The 20,160-nt window shown below is 39.4% G+C and overlaps 1 protein-coding gene across 4 annotated transcripts in view; it reads left to right on the plus strand.

Annotated features, from left to right (window-relative positions):
- LOC130922847 (receptor-type tyrosine-protein phosphatase epsilon-like) overlaps positions 1–19,815 on the plus strand; it is a 62,871-nt gene extending 43,056 nt beyond the window's left edge. For 3 of the 4 annotated variants that reach the window (XM_057848033.1, XM_057848031.1, XM_057848032.1), the window contains 8 exons: positions 3,287–3,422; positions 3,609–3,758; positions 4,759–4,852; positions 5,464–5,540; positions 5,677–5,811; positions 5,916–6,041; positions 12,783–12,934; positions 19,413–19,757. In XM_057848033.1, coding sequence (XP_057704016.1) covers positions 3,287–3,422; positions 3,609–3,758; positions 4,759–4,852; positions 5,464–5,540; positions 5,677–5,811; positions 5,916–6,041; positions 12,783–12,934; positions 19,413–19,737 — 1,195 coding nt within the window. In that variant the 3' untranslated portion in view covers positions 19,738–19,757. Of the gene's footprint in view, positions 1–3,286; positions 3,423–3,608; positions 3,759–4,758; positions 4,853–5,463; positions 5,541–5,676; positions 5,812–5,915; positions 6,042–12,782; positions 12,935–19,412 lie in introns of all 4 variants that reach the window. The other variant, XM_057848034.1, reaches the window with a different exon arrangement.
- Positions 19,816–20,160: the final 345 nt, after the last annotated feature.

Genomic DNA, 20,160 nt, shown 5'->3' on the forward strand with positions numbered 1-20,160 from the left:
ATGGCCCAGCATTGCTGGGGTTTGTGTACCATGAACGTAATACAAGCAAATCGCAGATAAAACATACTTTCCTTAGAGATGCAGCTGTAATGTAGTACAGTGATCCTTCCTTTTTTTTTTTTTTTTTTCAAAAACCTTTCCTGTTCAGCTGTTTGATACAGAGAATGGAAGTCTTAGTGCCCGGTTGGTCTGAACAGTTTTAATATTTCACATTGAGAGTATGACGTACTCCCATTGTGATCATTCAACATACGTCATTGAGTCGTTTATTATGACAAAGCAGCGAACAGGAAGGGGTTATGGGGGAACAGAAGAAAAGAAACACAAGAGAAGAAAGAAAAGAAACACAAACAACAACAAGAAATACATTGAACGTCTACATTAACTACTAATATGTTGGTGCTATCGTCAGCTAGATGTATTTCTGGTTGCTGCCATGTGCGGGGCCTGTTGACCAGGGAAAGAGGGGGACGGGGGTGGGGGAGTCTTTAAGCTAAGTGATTTGAAGGGGTAGAGTGTACACAAATCAGCTCTGTGATCTGAAATCAGTAATCGTGTGAATCCCTTGTGAGTGTAAGCCCATCGGCGACCGACCCTACGCCGCCCCATCGCCAATCCTGGCACCGGGACGCCCCACCCGTGCGCGCCCTGTCACATCCAGCCGCACGCGAGCCCCAAAAAGCACGCGACAGCCACACAGACGAGCGAAGACGCCACGCAGGCGCCAACCCAGGGCCACGGCTCCCCCCCAGCCAGCCCAGGGAGGGAGGGCGAGCGTTGGGTGGGGTTCAGCAAAGCCCATCCCTCCTCCCGCAGCCCAGCAAAGGAGCCACCTGCGCACCCATCAACCGGCCTTCAGGGATGGCAAGAGGGGACGCACCATCCTTCTTTTTTCGCGGTTAATTGGGACCAGAACTCGCCACGATAAGTGAAAAACTGCAAATTAGTGCACCAACACCCCCTCCCCCTTTTAAAAAATGTTGTTGCTTTTTTGTGTGTTCAATGTATTTATTCAGATTTAGCAATGGGAAAAAAAAATACATATAAGACTTGTTTTTTTCATTTTTTTCCCCAAAGTATAATTAAAAACATTTTTTAATGTATATATATTTTAATTAATGGTTTTTAGGCACTTCAAATGTAATAATTACGATAAGTTTTAAACATGTTACTGTCCCACCGAATTATTTTGAACTAGAATGAAGTAGTAGAATAATGCTTGGCTTTATTAAATGCTTCTTTGAGAGAGTCCACACAATGAGTTGCCACAGCAACTCGTTAACAAGTTACACGATGATTGATGCATGTGGCTCTATGAAATTCGTGTCTCTGGCAACATCAAACCCAAACATCTGTCTATCATCGTTAACTTTAATAAGCAATTCCAGTACACTGCCTGACGAACAGAGAGCAGGGAGAGGAAGGGAAGGAGGGAATGGTAAATGGTGTTATACTTAAGTGGGACTATGCGATCGGCTCGGGACAGCTCATCTGTACTTTTTTTTTTTTTTAATTGAAAAAAAATCCGCGATGGATTGAGGGCGCAAAGTTTGAACCGCGAAGTAGCGAGGGATCACTGTAATAGTAAAAGGACACCATAAAGGGGTTTGTGTGCAATCAATTTTACATCACAGTGTACCGTATGAATATGCAGCTGAAATAAAACCCTTAATAATGTTTCAGAATTTTTTTTTTTTTTTTCAAAATTCAGCCTCTTGGTGTGGAGTACTCAAATCCACAACAGATCATGAGAGCACATTTAAATGTGTACATGAAACCGTAAAGTTTGAAAGATAACTGCAACATTGCAATTGCAAGAGACGCATCTTTTGCCCAAAAAACTGTCGCCTCCACAGTCAGGGATTTTCTATGCTAATTTATGGAGCTTAAAATTAATTTTCTGCACTAAATGGAGGCCTAAGATCAAACCCATCTAAGAACACTCCCAGAGACCTAAAGTATAACTGTATAATTTTGTCATAATCCACCCAGCCATTTCGGCGTTCAGCATGAACACACAGACAGGCGCACAGACAAACTCACCTTTATAGAAATAATGATTTTGTGTATTTCACAGTACTGTATATACAATACATGGCTTTGTAAAATATTACAGGCAATATTATTTATGGCAATGTTTAAAGAAGCCTACCATCACTGAAAAAAATAAAATAAAATTAAATTTACAATAAAATACTGGCAGCTGCGGTCGCCAGAATTTATCGTTAAACATAAAATGCACATTTAAGCGGCATAGTGCTTCAGTAACTTTAAACTTTATGGTAGATTTTTTTTTAACTGGAAATAATGGTAGTAAAAATGTTATACTGCTATGATACGCAGTCTTGATGATGTCACATTTCATCTCTCCTCGTTGTCCAGCCTTGATTCAAACCCACACCGTTATTTTGGCAGTCAAACGTGCTAACTACTGAGCTACGGCTGCGCATGTGGATGGTTAGGGAAAATATACTCCCTGAGAATTTAAACAGCGTACGGTGGCTGATACTAGACTGTGCTATTGGATCAGTAGTAACCACACCTGACTGCCACTTTGACTGTGTGGGTTCATAACCCAGTTGGAAAGGGGGGCAGGAAAGGGAGTGCTTTAACATCACCACCAACAGACGGGTTACACATGCATGCTTTTTTAAGATACAGTAATCCTTTATTGTTCCATCATAGGGGAAATTCAGGCATTGCAGCAGCATCAAACACTATACAATCAGATGTATAACGTATTTTCAGTCATTTTATGTAAAACAACAGTTAAAATGGAGCTTGTACACGGAGATTCCCATTGTCCGTGTCTAAGCAACTGAACAGGACAGATAAAAATGAATAAATTCATAAATAAATATAATGTTGTTCAGACTGTAGTGTGCTGTTAATTTGATATAAAATATTTTACAGTTTTCACATTTTTTTTAACGTTATAATTCTGGCAACAACAGCTGGCACTATTTTACCGTAAATGTAATTTTTTTTTTTTTTTTTTTTGCTTTTTTTTTTTAACAGTGCTTTTTTGTTTTCTTATTTTTTCAACCACAATAGGAAGAAGAATTGGAAGTTTTCAGATAGTTTTTCCGAAAATAATTTTTTTCCCCCTGCTCATGTTCTTCTAATACATCGAAGAAGTGGTGGTGGTGGGGTGTGGGGGTCAATATGAAATCTATAGGTGACCTACGACCTTTGCACTGTATGTTGTTTTTATGTGAAGTGATGTTCTTTCCACCTGTCTTAAGTTACCTGACAAGTGTTGTCGTCTTGTGTTTGTGTGTTGCAGCGCGGGAGTGGGGAGAACGGGCACATTCATTGTCATTGACAGCATGATCGACATGATGCACATGGAGCAGAGAGTGGACGTCTTTGGCTTTGTGAGCAGAATAAGAGAGCAGCGCTGTCAACTCATCCAGACCGATGTAAGCTTTGACCCCTACTGACCCGCAGCGCCTGCCGACTGACAGTTGAGCTCAGTTGTTGTTGCGGCAAGGCAAACAAACAAAGAAAGATAGCAAAACAAACTGTCAGTGATACTGCAAGAGGAAGAGTCGGGGAAAAAAAAACTCTCAATCTCTTGTCCTGACTCCCTTCGTGCTCCTTCACAGATGCAGTACTCCTTCATCTACCAGGCCCTTTTGGAGTACTACCTGTACGGAGACACCGAACTGGATGTGTGCTCTCTGGAGGGACATCTGCACGGGCTTCACAACACCAGGGCCCCCCACGACAGACTGGGCCTGGAGGAGGAGTTCCGGGTACGCGGAGAACGAAAGCGAACGTTGGAAGCATTTCAGTAATGAATTGTCCCAACATGGCGGTATTTTCCCTGAGATCTGGCCCAGGGTGGCGCTCTGAGCGGCAGTGACATTAATAACAACACTTTATAAGGCGCCTCCATCTGCCATGCAGAATTAACGGGAGCTCGGTGGGAAGTTTTCATGTTTTACTCACAGCTCTACCTTCTCCCCCACCCTCTTCTCTACTGATTAGAACTTTGTTTTTGCTGTTGTTTAGTTGAAGCAATAAATGTTTTAGTACACTCCCGGGTCACAACATTAGGTACGCTTTAATGATAATCCAAAAAGATGTATTTAAACTTTAATTAATTGCGTTATTAAACCCAAATAGGTAACAGAAGATACAGTAATTATAGATGAAGAAAGTTTTAAAAGGACAAATTCATCCTTCAGCATATTTAAAAACAATAGGAAGAAGACAAACAAAAACAAATGAAAACAAAGACAGTCAAAGATGTAAATGATGTTTTGTACACTTTTTACTGTATCGCCACATATAATTTTAAAATAAATGGATGTGTGCGGATCTTTCATCGGGATGTTAAAACAATCACTAATTATGCGCTGTGATTAATCAATAACTAACAGTTATTCCCGTAATGTATATATAATAAATTTGTTGAGGCCATTTTGTCCATTTCACCAATTAATTATTTCGTATTTTTATTAAATCAATTATTGAATAAAAAGCAGTGCTATATGTGCATGTATTTTAAAAGTGATTCTTAAAATTCTTGTGGAATTAATTTGTTTTAATTTAATTTGTAAATCATGAACGTAATAATCAGCGTTTCAAATAAATGTCATCTATATGTAAAATGTTTTTTGAACACCTTTGGATTTTATCATTCACAAATAGGAGCTATTTGTTTGCAATATCACAAGATTCTCACTAATCTTTATTAATAGAGTTGCTGCCTATCTCATCAATCTGCTCTCATGTCATCCCCCTCATCAGAAGCTGACCAATGTGCGCATAATGAAGGAGAACATGAGAACGGGAAACCTCCCAGCCAACATGAAGAAGAACCGCGTGCTTCAGATCATCCCGTGTAAGGAAATCTTTGATTCTCCTCCTCTATGCGGTTCCATAATACATCACATCCGAGTCGCATCAAAGTGATGGGTGATCTGTATCGATGACGGACGCGTAGCTAATTACAAAATCGCATGTCACATTTGAGTGAAGCCTGTCGACTGACTTATCAATTGCCTTCATGTACCAGCGGAGCGACTACTCGTTAATTGGCTGAATTTAAATAAAATTTGTCTTCGAATGATTGTCATAAATCATAAAAACATCTATTGACTCACATTCTGCCATTGACTACAACAGACATCCAAATGTCTGTCGAGTAAGTCAAGCCAAAAAGTTAAAGATTCTGAATTGAGTGTGAATGATTGTGTGTCAAGATATTAATGAATGGATACATCAAGAATCACTTTTATCTTATCACTCGCTGCTATTCATTATTTTCCACGCGTAGGCCAATTTTAAAAAATGACATAGGTCAACCACACACTATAATAAGCCAGATTTGCAAAAACAGACATCTCTAAGAAAAAAAATCTTTTCTCTTTGTTTTTTGCACCCAAGTGACACTTTTCCTCTTCTTCCTACTTTTATTGGCTTGAAAAAGTTCTCCTTTTTTCCCTGGCACAGATGATTTCAACCGAGTCATTCTTTCAGTGAAAAGAGGGCAGGAGTTCACCGACTACATCAATGCCTCTTTTATTGACGTAAGAACCCCCTCGCCACGCCGCCACCGCGACCTCCTCTATAGATTTTCCCATAGAAGTATAAATATAAAGCTCATCGGCTCCTTCTGAAACCATGCAAAACATCATTCCCTGAGTGTTGTGCTGTGCCCTCCAGGGCTACAGGCAGAAGGACTATTTCATCGCAACCCAGGCCCCCCTGTCTCATACGGCGGAGGACTTCTGGAGGATGGTGTGGGAGTGGAGGTGCCACTCAATCGTTATGCTTACTGAACTAAAGGAGAGGGAGCAGGTGCAGCACGCTGCATGCTTTCTACTATTTTACTGTTTCACTGCATTTTCTGTATGTCTTTCCCCTTCATTGACTCATGTTCAAAACTAAATATTTCCAAACAGGAAAAGTGTTTCCAATATTGGCCATCAGAGGGCAGTGTGACATTTGGAGACTACGCTGTGGAGCTGAGTGGAGATTCGCAGGGTGAAACCTTCACCCTCAAAGACCTGCTGCTGACTTGCAGACAAGTATGTACTGTGTTCTCATGTCAAATGGGTTTTGAGTCAAATACAAAAACATCATATTTACCTTTTTAGCTTAACATTATACTCCTGGAGTGCTGATATTTTGTTATTTAAGGTCTTCTGTTAAGAATGAACAAATTGATGGCAGCATGTAAAAGTATGCGATGTCCATAATTATGTTGCCACCCACATTCCAAAAAAATGAGCTATGGACACTAAATCCAGGGTGTCAAACTCACAGCATACCTGAGATCGTAGGCCAAACGGGATAAACCGTGGACGTCATAATATATTGGCGAGGCGCGGGGTTGATTAATAGGGGGCCTATCGCCGTCAAAGCTGACCAAGTGGAAAGGGACCGCCTTATCACCGCAAAGAGCTTTTTACGTTGAAAATTCTTATGAATGAATGCATTAATTCTTTATATTTGATTTACATTTGATATATGAATTCTTTATACATATGGACGTAAAACAGTATCAATTTTTTGTTAAAAGAGCAAAGAACCGGGCAGTTAGCATTTATTTTTCGTAAATATGTCGAATGTGCAGCTAGTTTTTAAGCCATTGTGGCGCCACTTTATCACCATAAAGAGCTTTTTATGTTGAAAATTCTTGTGAATAAATGCTTAAATCTCTGAATTCTTAATAGATATGGACGTAAAACAGTCTCAATTCTTAGTTAAAAGCAAAAAAATGGGCAGTTAGCATTTATTTTACGTAAATATGTCGAATGTGCTGCTAGTCTTTAAGTCACTGTGGCGCCGCCTTATCACCACAAAGAGCTTTTTAGGTTGAAAATTATTGTAAATAAATGCGTAAATCCCTGAATTTTTGTATAGATATGGACGTAAAACAGTCTCGATTTTTTGTTTAAAGAGCAAAGACCCGGACAGTTAGCATTTATTTTTCATAAATATGTCGAATGTGCTGCTAGTCGTTAATACACTGTGGCATCGCCTTATCACCACAAAGAGCTTTTTACGTTGAAAATTATTGTGAATAAATGCTTAAATCCCTGAATTCTTAATAGATATGGACGTAAAACAGTTTCGATTCTAGGTTAAAAGCAAAAAAAATGGGCAGTTAGCATTTATTTTACATAAATATGTAGAATGTGCTGCTAGTCTTTAAGCCACTTTGGTGCCGTCTTATCACCACATAGAGCTTTTTACGTTGAAAATTATTGTGAATAAATGCATAAATCCCTAAATTCTTTATAGATATAGACGTAAAACAGTCTCAATTTTTATTTAAAAGAGCAGATATCCGGGCAGTTAGCATTTATTTTTCGTAAATACTGTATGTCGAATGTGCTGCAAGTCTTTAAGCTACTGTGGCACTGCCTTATCACCACAAAGAGCTTTTTACTTTGAAAATTCTTGTGAATAAATGCATAAATCCCTGAATTCTTCATAGATATGGATGTAAAACAGTATCGATTTTTTGTTAAGTGAGCAAAGAACTGGGCAGTTAGCATTTATTTTTCGTAAATATGTCGAATGTGCTGATAGTCTTAAAGCCATTGTGGCGCCGCCTTATCACCACAAAGAGCTTTTACGTTGAAAATTCTTGTGAATAAATGCTCAAATCCCTGAATTCTTTATAGATATGGACGTAAAACAGTCTCGATTCTTGGTTAAAAGCAAAAAAAAAAAAAAAATGGGCAAAAGCAAAGAAACAAAAAACGGGCAGTTAGCATTTATTTTACATAAATATGTCGAATGTGCTGCTAGTCTTTAAGCCACTGTGGCGCCGCATTATCACCACAAAGAGCTTTTTACGTCGAAAATTCTTTTGAATAAATGCTTTAATCCCTAAACTCTTTATAGATATGAACATGAAACAGTCTCGATTCTTGGTTAAAAGCAAAAAAACGGGCAGTAAGCATTTATTTTACACAAATATTGCGAATTATGACGCCAATGCCGTAGCGGTTAATTTCTCCCATTGATTTTTTTTTTTACAATGTTTCAAAATGCATGCATGGTACGAAAAATATAATAATTACCTTGAATCCTCAAACAAATCACTCCTGTTTGTAAGCGGTACAGCTTTCGTACTTTTTCAACTTCAATCCGGCGTTGGATCGTTGTATGTGTTTGAGAATAACTGCGACCGACTTCGACCAACTATGACGAACTATGACGACAAAATGTAATGTATAGACCAAGTTAAAATCATAAATCAAAAATTAATTTTCTTTGTACCTGTGCCATTTTGTGAGATACCTGGATTACTTTAAGGTATTGTGTTGCAGAGATTTTCAGGACAGGCTGCATGTGTAGATCCTATGTGATGTTTACTCAGCAGAGGACAGTTGTTTACACAGATAAACGTGACGGAAAACATTCAAGCCACATGAAGCATTTGAAACAGAGGGTGTCCAAATCAGTCCTCAAGGAGTGGGCGCAGGTTTTTGTTCCAACCAATACAGCACAGTTTAACCACCGAGCTTTCTGCTGAAACAACTTGTGAGACACCAGATTGGTCAAAAGGTGTCTTCTTGACCACCAGATTGGTCAAAAGGTGTCTTCTTGACCTACCCATTGTGGCCCTTTATGGACTAGTTTGGAATTTGAACACCCCTGATTTAGACAGAGCTATGTAATAATGAGTAGTCAATCGTTTGGGATTTCCAGGTTGTGTCATTTTGTCACGTTGACGTGGAGGCATTAAAAAGAGACTATGACATGTTATAGAATCAGAGGATCAGGCATTTCCCTGAATGCTTTGTTGCAGTCACAATTAACACTTTTGACTGTGATATCATGCCTCTTTAATGTGTTGTTTTGTACGGAGACATGGTGTAATAGACAAAGTGATAGAGGTAAATTATTACTATTTTGGATGGTAATGAATCAGTCACTCTAACAATGTTAGGTGCAGTTAATAACACTCATCTCCTGCAGAGTTCAGATTAATGCACAGCACATGGCTAGCCTTTCTTTTTATCTTTCTTTTTTATGGTGGCATTGACTCCACTCACTTTACAACAAGCAGCAGTTTGTCAGACTGTAAACATTCTTAATAAACAAGGCTTCAAGCTGTTTATTGCCACTCCTGGTTGAAGTTTATTGTCAGACTAGACATCGCAGAGAATTACTTCACAGCTATGTAGCTTAGTCCGCCAGCATATACAGTCCCTGACAAAAGTCTTGTCGCTTATCCATTTTGTAGAAACAATTGCTAATAACCTGACCTTTAGTTATTCAATTGGTTTGAGAAGTGGCTCATATGAAAGCTCAGACCCTCCCAAAAGATGTTGAATGTACAAAAATATATTTGTTATCCAACAATTCTTAACTGCCTCATACATTCCTAACCATAAAAAGGGACAAATTCTGCAGCAGGATGGTGCACCATCGCATATTTCAATCTCTACCTCAAAGTTCCTCAAGGCAAAGAAGATCAAGATCCTCCAGGACTGGCCAGCCCAGTCACCAGACATGAACATCAGTGAGCATGTCTGGGGTAGGATGAAAGAGGAAGCATGGAAGACGAAACCCAAGAATGTTGATGAACTCTGGGAGGCATGCAAGACTGCTTCTTTTTTTTTTAATGTTCCTGATGACTTCATCAATAAATTATATGAATCCTTGCCAAACCGCATGGAAGTCATACAAAATATTAATTTTGGATCTCACAGCACCACTACTTCTGTTATGTAACATATTTTTGTATTTTAAGTACATTTTTGTTCAATTTTCACACTACTTTCTGTAGGAGACAAAACTTTTTTCATACCAAAATTTGACCTTTATGTCCTCATTAAATGATAAATCTTTTTTCAGTGAAACAAATATATTTTTGTACATTCAACATCATTTAGGAGGGTCTTACCTTTCATATGAGCCATTTCTGAAACCAATTGAATAATTAAAAGTCAGGTTATTAGTAGGGCTGTCAAAATTATCGCGTAAACGTGCGGTAATTAATTTTTGTAATTAATCACGTTAAAATATCTGACGCAATTATGCCCCACTCAAACAGTTTAAAATGACAGCACAATGTAATGTCCACTTGTTACTTGTGTTTTTTGGAGTTTTGTCGCCCTCTGCTGGCACTTGGGTGCGACTGATTTTATGGGTTTCAGCACCCATGAGCATTGTGTAATTATTGACATCAACAATGGCAGGCTACTAGTATATTTTTTGATTGAAAATTTTACAAATTTTATTAAAACGAAAACATTAAGAGGGGTTTTAAGATAAAATTTCTATAACTTCTACTAACATTTATCTTTTAAGAGCTACAAGTCTTTCTATCCATCGCTTTAACAGAATGTTAATAATGTTAATGCCATCTTGTTGATTTATTGTTGTAATAAACACATACAGTACTTATGTACCGTATGTTGAATGTATATATCCGTCTTGTGCCTTATCTTTCCATTCCAACAATAATTTACAGAAAAATATGGCATATTTTATAGATGGTTTGAATTGCGATTAATTACGATTAGAGCTGAAACGAATACTCGAGCAACTCGAGTACCTCGAGTTCAAAAACTGATCCGAGTAATTTTATTCACCTCGAGTAATCGTTTATTTTGACAGCTTTAAGCACACGTTTTGCTCGGACTACTTATAATGCTGGACAAGGGGCTGATGACACGAGCGTAAAGGAAGAAGCAAAAAAAAAAAAAAAATTACTGCAGCCGACAGCTGCTACAAACGACACCGACGTTGCTAAATTAAGCCCGCACGATGCTACGTTGGTAGCAGGTAGCGTCTGATGAGTCTCATAGAGATCACATGTATGTTGAACTAGATGTGAAATGACAGACTCGGCCGCGTCTGGGCAGCGTTAGTAAACAGCCGCCATCTTAAAGCAGTAGAGCGCTAATAAATAAGATTAACGTTACTGTACGTTGCTAACGTAACGTTAGCCCTGCGGAGGGCTAGCTTTCTATTAATTATGACCACTGTCGATGCGTGGCTAACGTGTCTTACATACAGGCTTTAACATAACATAGCGATGTGGAGTGATAAGGGTGTAAAATAAAAACTCAACAATGCTAACTATCAATTTTAGCTCAGTAGTCATTGCTGGATAAAACACCAAGTAGCACTGGTCCCTAATGTGCTCCAATACAGCCTGTATCATACATTTATTTTGAACACTGCAAAAACTTAAAATCCTATCAGGACTTACAGTTTAGACCAGACATGTCCAAAGTCCGGCCCGGGGGCCAAATGCGGCCCTTGGTCAAATTTCATCCGGCCCCCAGCCTCGCTCATAAAATCAATAACGTCTGGCTTGCACACAGACGTAATATATTGGTCAGCAGTACTGCTACCAGCATATGAAGTAGCTTACACACTAAATGCTGCTCCTCATTTACCCACTAAGAGGCAGCAGCACTCTGAGCAACATTACCCCGTGTAACCCTTTACTCCCAATTTTCTAAAATGGCGACAATCAGGAAAAAAAAAAAAGAAAGTTGACTGCGATGGCCGGCGCTTCAAGGATAGGTGGAAATTGGGCTATTTATTCACTAAAATACGCAACAATGGTGTCTGCCTCATCTGCAAAGAGACAGTCGCTGTTTTTAAAGAGTTCAAGGTGAGGTGATATTACCAAACAGGACACGCTGACATGTACGACAAGATTACAGGGAAGATAAATAGTGAGAAATTGAAGCAACTTGAAGTTAGTTTAATTTTACAGGAGCAGTATTTCACAAGAGCCCGAGAGTTGAAAGAGAACGCCACAACGACTAATTGCGGGATTGTTGAAATTATTAATTTAAAAAAATAATAAAGCAAATTTGACACACGGAATGGCTTGCTAAAATTTGCTTAAATATATTGTTCTACGTAAAGGACGTCAGTCAAGGTCGGCCCCCCACATTTTTACCACACCACATTTTGCCCCCTTTGCAAAAAGTTTGGACACCCCTGGTTTAGACTAACTTAAAACTTAACTAGAACTTAAAAATGGCTTGCCACAAATAGAAATTCAATTGAAACACGTGGGAAAAATTCCTAACCTTTAAGTGATGTGTGTTATCAAGCATAACGGCATTTTTAGGTATATATGTATATATACATATATATATATATATATATATATTTTTTTTTTTTTTTTTTTTTTATAAGATCTAAAGGTTTTTTGAGCGAAAGCAGTGAATTAGTCTTTTTTTTTATTCTAGTTACATCTGAGATGCAATTGTTGGCCGTTTTTAACAATATAAATCGAAAATAAAGACATTGATTGACTGAAAATGGTTCAAGATTAGATGAAATGTCTTGTTTTCTCATGTATATTTATAATTGCTCTTCACCTAAAAATATATTTGTTTTATCCGATTACTCGATTAATCGATAGAATTTTCAGTCGATTACTCGATTACTAAAATATTCGATAGCTGCAGCCCTAATTACGATTAATTAATTTTTAAGCTGTAATTAACTCGATTAAAAATTTTAATCGTTTGACAGCCCTAGTTATGAGCAATTGTTTCTACAAAATGGATAAGCGACAAGACTTTTGTCAGGGACTGTAATCGGAAACAGAAACTTAAAAAATGAGTATCTTCAGTTCCACATGACTTAATTGGTGTTGTTAACCAGTTTCAATGTAAAATATCTTGTCTTTGTAGTCCATTGAAAAGGACAGTTCACTCTTTTCTGTTTTAGTGTATGTTTTATCTAAGTCGTAACGTCATTGGAATTGGGGTCACTACCCTACAATGTAGTTTTGTTTTTTCAGTGAAATTGTCTCCCCCGTGTCCCAACAGGAGAACAGGTCTCAACACGTCCGCCATTTCCACTTCCACGGATGGCCAGAGATCGGAATACCGGCGGAGGGCCGTGGGATGATTGACATTGTGGCCTCGGTGCAGAGGCAGCAGCAGCAGTCTGGAAACCGTCCCATCGTCGTGCACTGCAGGTGAGACTCGCCCGGCTCGTCGCCAAGGATGCTTCCGAGCAGTTGTGGGCGATATTAGAAGGCATTTTCTTTTTAAACGATCTATTTCTCCTTTCTCGAACGACTGTTACAAGAAAGTCCCTGTGTTGCCTCAGTGGAGCCGCCGTTCTTATGCCTAAACCACTTATGTGATCCTTTATAAAGACTTCTCAGCGGATGCTTTGATCAGAACCTAGCTTCAGGTGAAGTGATTCTAAAGTGACGACGGCCCGGTGGGATCGATCCAATCCACCCATTCGCAGTCAATTAAAACCTCTCAAAGTGAAATATCCTCTGACTCCCCACTATGATTAATCTGATAAAATGAGCTAACGACAGGAAATGGTGTCATCACTCCGCTCTCTGCCTTCATCACTGCTTGTCTAAGAGGGGCTTTTTAAAGCCGTTCCCCCCTCCCGACGCCTCCCGGGAGCGGGGCTAACCCTCGGCGATCCCCCGGCGTCTGCCGCTCTCGTCCAAATTGCACATCAACAGGCTCGCTCGCTCCCTTGCTGTCGACGCCTCTGTCCCACCATCGCGAGTAAACATCGGCTCTGTCAAACACTCAGCTTCTACGCTGATTAGTGTTAGCGTTCGGATTAGCCGCTCCTTAAGTAGAGGATGGAGGGGGGGATTATTAGCACCATTAGCCTACTCAGAGGTCACCTTTTCCCTCGCCGACCCACGCATTCAAATGGATGAAAGGCATACATGTTCAAGGATAAGGAGCCATATTTGGTCACTTAAGTGGCTGCTTAAAACAGAAATGAACACACCTGCTCTCCATTCATAGCTTCCAACCTGTAACATTAACTCATTGAGATGGCTGGCTGTGACTGATCATGATTCAATGCCATTGACGGCCATAGACGTCCAATCCATTTAATGGGGGAGAGACTGATAGCAGTTACATCTATCAACATCAATGGCAGCGAAGGAGTTAACAATCCATTTACTCTCGGAGGGAAAAGAACTAATTGGGCACAGTATCTGGGGCCGTTTACACAGTGATGCTCCAAGAGTACAACAAATTTAATGTTTGCATTTACATGGTTTCGTCTTGGTTTCGTCTCCATTCGAACGATGTCGCAGTTGCGCGTGAAAACGATGTAGTATTCATGCCAAGCCCTAGAGGGCCGTGCAGTTTTACAGGGCGACAGCCAATGATGCACTTCCTTGACAACAACCTCCTCAGCCCGGAAGGCAACATACCCCACCCACTCGCTGTAATGATGTTTTTTTTTTCTTTTCCCCCGTTTTATTTTTGTTTTATTCACGGTTTTTCCGTATAATTAATTTTTCTCTCGTATTATTTGTACGTTTGTTGTTCATTACAACTTTAAATGATCGTATAACATTATAACTCGGAGCAATGGCGTACATGCGTTGTTTTTTTTTGTTTGTTTGTTTTTTTTTTAGCTTCAAAAGGCACAAAAATGCGAAAATAAAATATGTTTAAATTAAAAATATTACAAAAACAGTAAATTAAAGCCACCGTTCTGCCATGTTTGCTGTTTTGAACGTTCACTAGCAGCGACTGCGCATGCACAAAGCGACGTGTGCGAGTGCTGACGTCATCAGCACGAGAGCGTTACATTCATATGGTTCCGGGGCAATCCACGCAATGGAATCGTTCTGCTCTGGAGGTTGGAATCAAAGGTTTGCGTCTTCCGTTTTCGCCATCACCATGTAAAGGTGAGGCCATTCTGCAACACAATTGTTGCATTTTGGTGTCGCAGCGTCACCATGTAAACGGCCTATCAAATAGGTGTACTCACTTATATTGAGGGGAGTGTACATTTAGATTGCTATACAAACTGTGAACTGACTACTTTACATTGTAGCAAAGTGCAATTTCTTCAGTGTTGTTCCATGAAAATAACTAAAAAATATTCATACAAAATCAACAAGTTTCATTTTTTAGTTGATTTATTTTTCTATATTTTTATGAAATCCCACAATGAAATGAATTGCTATTAGTGCACAAAATAAATAACAGTAAAAGAGTGGTAATAATAATGTAGACTAGAGGCTTACCCAAAAATATTATTGCGACTTCGCAGTTGTAAAGTGAGTTGCTGTTTAAGTTTCTTTAATTTGACTGTGAATTCTAAGGGTAGCACGGTGAAAGAATGGTTTGCTCAACATTCTCACATTTCTGAGATCAAGGGTGAATAAATGTATGGAAGTTCCAGAGGTGGGTAGTAACACGTTACATGGACTCTGTTACATTTACTTGAGTAACTTTTTGAGAAAAAATTACTTCTAAGAGTAGCTTTACTAAGCTATACTTTTTACTTTTACTTGGGTGGATTTGTGAAGTAAAAAACGCTACTCTTGCTCTGCTACTTTGGGCTACACAAGAGTTGTTACATTTTTCCTCTTTAGTCTACATATTAGATTTTTTGCCAGCGATGCCAAGAATAGAGACGTCCTTGGTGTATTACCATGGTAGCTCTACCGATTTCACCAATGAGACGTCGCAACAATAATCACATGACTCCATTATACCAATCAGACGCAAGCTTGCCGTTCTATCTTCACGCCAGCCTGTTCAATCATGGGGTGTTTTTAAAGCACCGTAAAAAATGAAGAATTGATATGGAGCGGTGCCCTCAACATGACCCGAAAGCGCGGATTCAGCTTCTCTCACAGTTTTTATTAGGCACCGATTGACCGGAAAACCGGAGATATGATCCTTTTAATTTCATTATAGTAATTATGAGGGAACACTTCACTATTTAAAGTAGGAACTATTTTCTCCACCAGAGGGCACTCGTGTTCTTTGCACAAATAATGCTTCATTTATGTTATTTTCTCTTGTCGGAATATAATGATTTTTTTTTTGTGTGTATTTCTTTGGCTTAGTGTGGTTATGTAATGGGTTGTTGTATAGTACAATTATAACAAAAGTTTATATAGATAACTTTGTGCTCAGAAAAAATATACCATTGTTTAAATCAACAAAAATAGAAGCAGTTACTCACAATGTTACTCATTACTTGAGTATTCTTTTTCACCAAATACTTTATACTTGTACTTGAGTACATTTTTTGGACGACCACTTTTACTTTTACTTGAGTAATATTATTTTGAAGCAACGCCACTCTTACTTGAGTAAAATTTTTGGCTACTCTACCCACCTCTGGTAAGTTCCAGCTACAGTACATGCAAGTTATTGATGGTTTCTGGATTGGATGAGTATGTCAAGGAGTGGAGGCAAATGCAACAGGAAAACGGAACATGTGTGTCAATGTGTAAGACAGATGGTTCAGGCTACACATAGTTTTTTGGCTTTGGTTGCAGCTAGCAGCAACCATTCATTGTGTTTTTTTATCATCTCAGAATACACTGAAATGTTTTACTGTTCATGAACGTCTGAAAGAAGCGGTAGTAGGAAAATCAGGTGCATCCACTTGTGCTTCTGTTAAAACGCTTACATCTCAGTGGAAGAAAAGTAAGTCTGTGAGCTTCCAAAAATAGTCAATAAAAAAACAAACATGTTTGGACAGCTACTTCGAAAGGAGGAAGAGGCCAAAAATGAGACAGAAAAGCCTGCAACTTCCAAGAAAAACAAATGGACGAGAATTGGGGTACAAAAAAACTGTATATCGCAACAAAAAGTTTTCCAAACGAATGGGAAGAGCTAATTTATGTCCTTGCTTCTATTTTTCATCAAATAGTTAGCCTTGATGAAATTTCTCTCTTTACGTCATGCAACCCTGTTATGCACTTACTCAGAATAACATCATTTTATATTTTCTTTACTACAAGTTTGCCCTCTGGGTCAGCAATAACAGGTAGCTAAACAGCTAGCTTAGAAGAAAAAAACTAACATTAGAACGGCTTTGGAACCCTATGACTGTGAAGTATTGTTAATACCCAATAAATCATGCAATATCAATTTCACCATTAATCTGTAAGGTGAGCTAATGAAGCCTTTAATAGGCCGTGGGTCACTTGACCCATCCAACAGCATTTCTGGTGTCACTATGTAGCAGAAAATCAGTAAAAGCCAAGATTTTTTTTCAAGAATTTTGAAGCTCACATGTCCTCAAATTTTGGAATGACCCAAAACTGTATTTAAAGTCCCCACGACAGCATAAAAAAATCTTAAATAACGTTTTTATTAGGGCTGTCAAAACTATCGCGTTAACGAGCGGTAATTAATTTTTTTTAATTAATCACGTTAAAATATTTGACGCAATTAACGCATATGCCCCGCTCAGACAGATTTAAATGATAGTACAGTGAAATGCCCACTTGTTAATTGTGTTTTATGGAGTTTTGCCGCCCTCTGATGGCGCTTAGGTGCAACTGATTTTATAGGCTTCAGCACCCATGAGCATTGTGTAAGTAATTATTGACATCAACAAGGTCGGGCTACTTTTTGATAGAAAATTTTACAAATTTTATTAAAACGAAAACACTAAGAGGGGTTTTAATATAAAATTTCTATAACTTGTACTAACATTTAGTCTTTTTATCCATGGATCGCTTTAACAGAATGTTAATAATGTTAATGCCATCTTGTTGATTTATTGCTATAATAAACAAATATAGTCCTTATGTACCGTATGTTGAATGTATATAACCATCTTGTGTCTTATCTTTCCATTCCAACAATAATTTACAGAAAAATATGGCATATTTTATAGATGGTTTGAATTGTGATTAATTGCGATTAATTACGATTAATTAATTTTTAAGCTGTAATTAACTCGATTAAAAATTTTAATCGTTTGACAGCCCTAGTTTTTATGTGAATTAGAATCATATTTTGTGAAGATTCGACGATATACAATAATTTGGCAAAGTGCAGATGACGAGAAATTAGTCTTTCAATCTGCCATTTATCCTCTGCCTGTCATTATAGCGCTCTAGCATCCCCAGCTGGAGGATGACGTCCGAAGGGTCACGATTTCATCTGATTTAGAATTCAGCCCATTGAAGTGGAATTATTCAGAAGAAGGAAAATGTGACAAAGAGAGCAGCAAAATGTCATTGTTTCAATCTGTCTACTTAAATATTTTTACAGCATATTCTTTTTATCTACGTATTTTTCCCCAATTGCTAAATCAATTGTATGGTCATGACAATGAACAGTCTTGTGCTAAATGGAACATGGAATATTAAAAATGCATTTATCCAGTACGACATAGCAAAATTACTCCATAATGGTCAAAATTGTCGACTTCTTGCACCTCCCAAACAATATTTTACGCCACCAGAGTTAGTTCGGATTTGTCATTTCCCTGCACCAGCTTCGGAAAGCGTACACAAACCAGGAGGCTTACAGCTAGCCGACATGCTAACCTGAACCGAGCGGCATTTCAAAGTCTTATTCTCGCCTTTCGAAGTGAAAAATCACACAAAACTAGCCCGGATCATGCCACATGGTGGCGGGGTTGTCGATTGTCTTCACGGATCGGCAACCCCGCCGGCGGCGAGCAAGTTACAGCTCGTTGTTCCCCTGCTGCAGGCCAAGAGCTTGCTTGCCGGGGAATCAGCTGGAGAATAACCACCGGACAAACCGGCCGAGGTCAGAGAAGCGCGTAGCTGCCCGACCCAAGGCTAGTGGTCTATTGCTGGGCACACGAAGAGGACAGAGGGGGCTGGATGATATGGAGAACCGCGTGAGCATAGGCCGAGTATAGTGCTCTCCCGGCGGGCACGCGAAGAGGACTGAAGGGGGTGTCCGACAAGCCGTCGGTCGTTGGCCGAGTGGCATTCTCGGTGGACAAGGAGCATTGTCAGCCACAAAATGCAAGCCACCTTCGTATTAAAACGTGTGTCATAATCCCAGTGTTTGACATAATATAAAACACGATGTTTACTCCTTCCTCATAAGTCCAATGGTCCCACAGTTGTCGGACTTGTTTTGGCCAATCTAGGGGTGAACGGGAACTTTTTGAAACCCTAATAGGCTTACATGCCTCTCTCTGGTGCAGCAACAAAACCCTGCAGCACATTTGGCTGGCATGATGCGAAAAATAAACAAATTAATCCGCAAAATCAGCTGAATGGACTGCTTGCTATAAAGCAGTGCTGTATTGTAAGATGCTGACACGGGTGACGTCACACTCGCATTCGTCCTCAACCCGAGACTGGAGCCGGAAGTCACTCATTTTCATGGCGCGGGATTTAAGAAATTGAACAAATGAAACGATCGCTTCCTCACACATCCGAGCGGTCCATTTCATTCATACAGCTTGGAAATAAACATGCTTTTTGTTGTCATAGGCACGTTAAGAGACAGTATGAGCAGTCCTACCTGCTCTAAATCATATGTGTTTGACAAAAGACTCACAAATTAAATATTGACTTCAAAACTCCCTCGGCACAAATCTAAATCTGACCTTTTTTGGGGTGAAATGGGAAATTCTCAACAGCCCCTTATCTTGACTCCATCATCCAGCGTCCCCAAGTGTGACACGGTTTCCCATCTCATCATGTTTAGCGCCGGCGCGGGTCGGACGGGCACCTTCATCGCCCTCAGCAACATTCTGGAGCGCGTGAAGGCTGAGGGCCTTCTGGACGTCTTCCAGACCGTCAAGAGTTTACGCATGCAGCGTCCGCATATGGTGCAGACTGTGGTAATGTTTGCCAATGAGACACAAACACAACAAAACCCACTCGCCGAGTTTGCGTCGCGCATGTTAACGCCGCCCGTCTTAATGCGATGTTTATTTTTTGTTTGGGTTTGTTTTCCAGGAGCAGTACGACTTCTGCTACCGAGTGGTGCAGGATTTTGTCGACATCTTCTCCGACTACGCCAACTTTAAATAACGCGCTCATTCTCCCGTCTGCTTCGCAATTATCTTATGCAAATGAGTGTTCTTTCTTGGTTTGTTGAATGTACATTTTCTAAAGTTTTACATTTTGTATCATACTGTAAAATAGGCAAACATATCTGTCCTTTTGCGAAAGTCTTAGAATAACAGTTTACTTGAAAATATGCTCTTATTTTCAATATGTGCTTATAGTGGTTCCTGAGGTACCGCTGTCCGGACTTAAGAGGGCATGGAAAATGTTAAACTCTTATCTCAAGGCAGCACTGTAAACGTGTGCATCTATACTCATTGGCTACCACTGATGGCGACAAACTTCCAGTCCATTTTGATTGGGAGAGGCTGGCGGCGAATAATTGCTGTCAACCCTGCCAGTCAAAATGGATTGGATGTCCAATGCCGTCAATGGCAGCCAAT

The sequence above is a fragment of the Corythoichthys intestinalis genome, chromosome 10 (assembly GCF_030265065.1).
Source record: "Corythoichthys intestinalis isolate RoL2023-P3 chromosome 10, ASM3026506v1, whole genome shotgun sequence".
Classification (NCBI taxonomy): Eukaryota; Metazoa; Chordata; class Actinopteri; order Syngnathiformes; family Syngnathidae; genus Corythoichthys; species Corythoichthys intestinalis.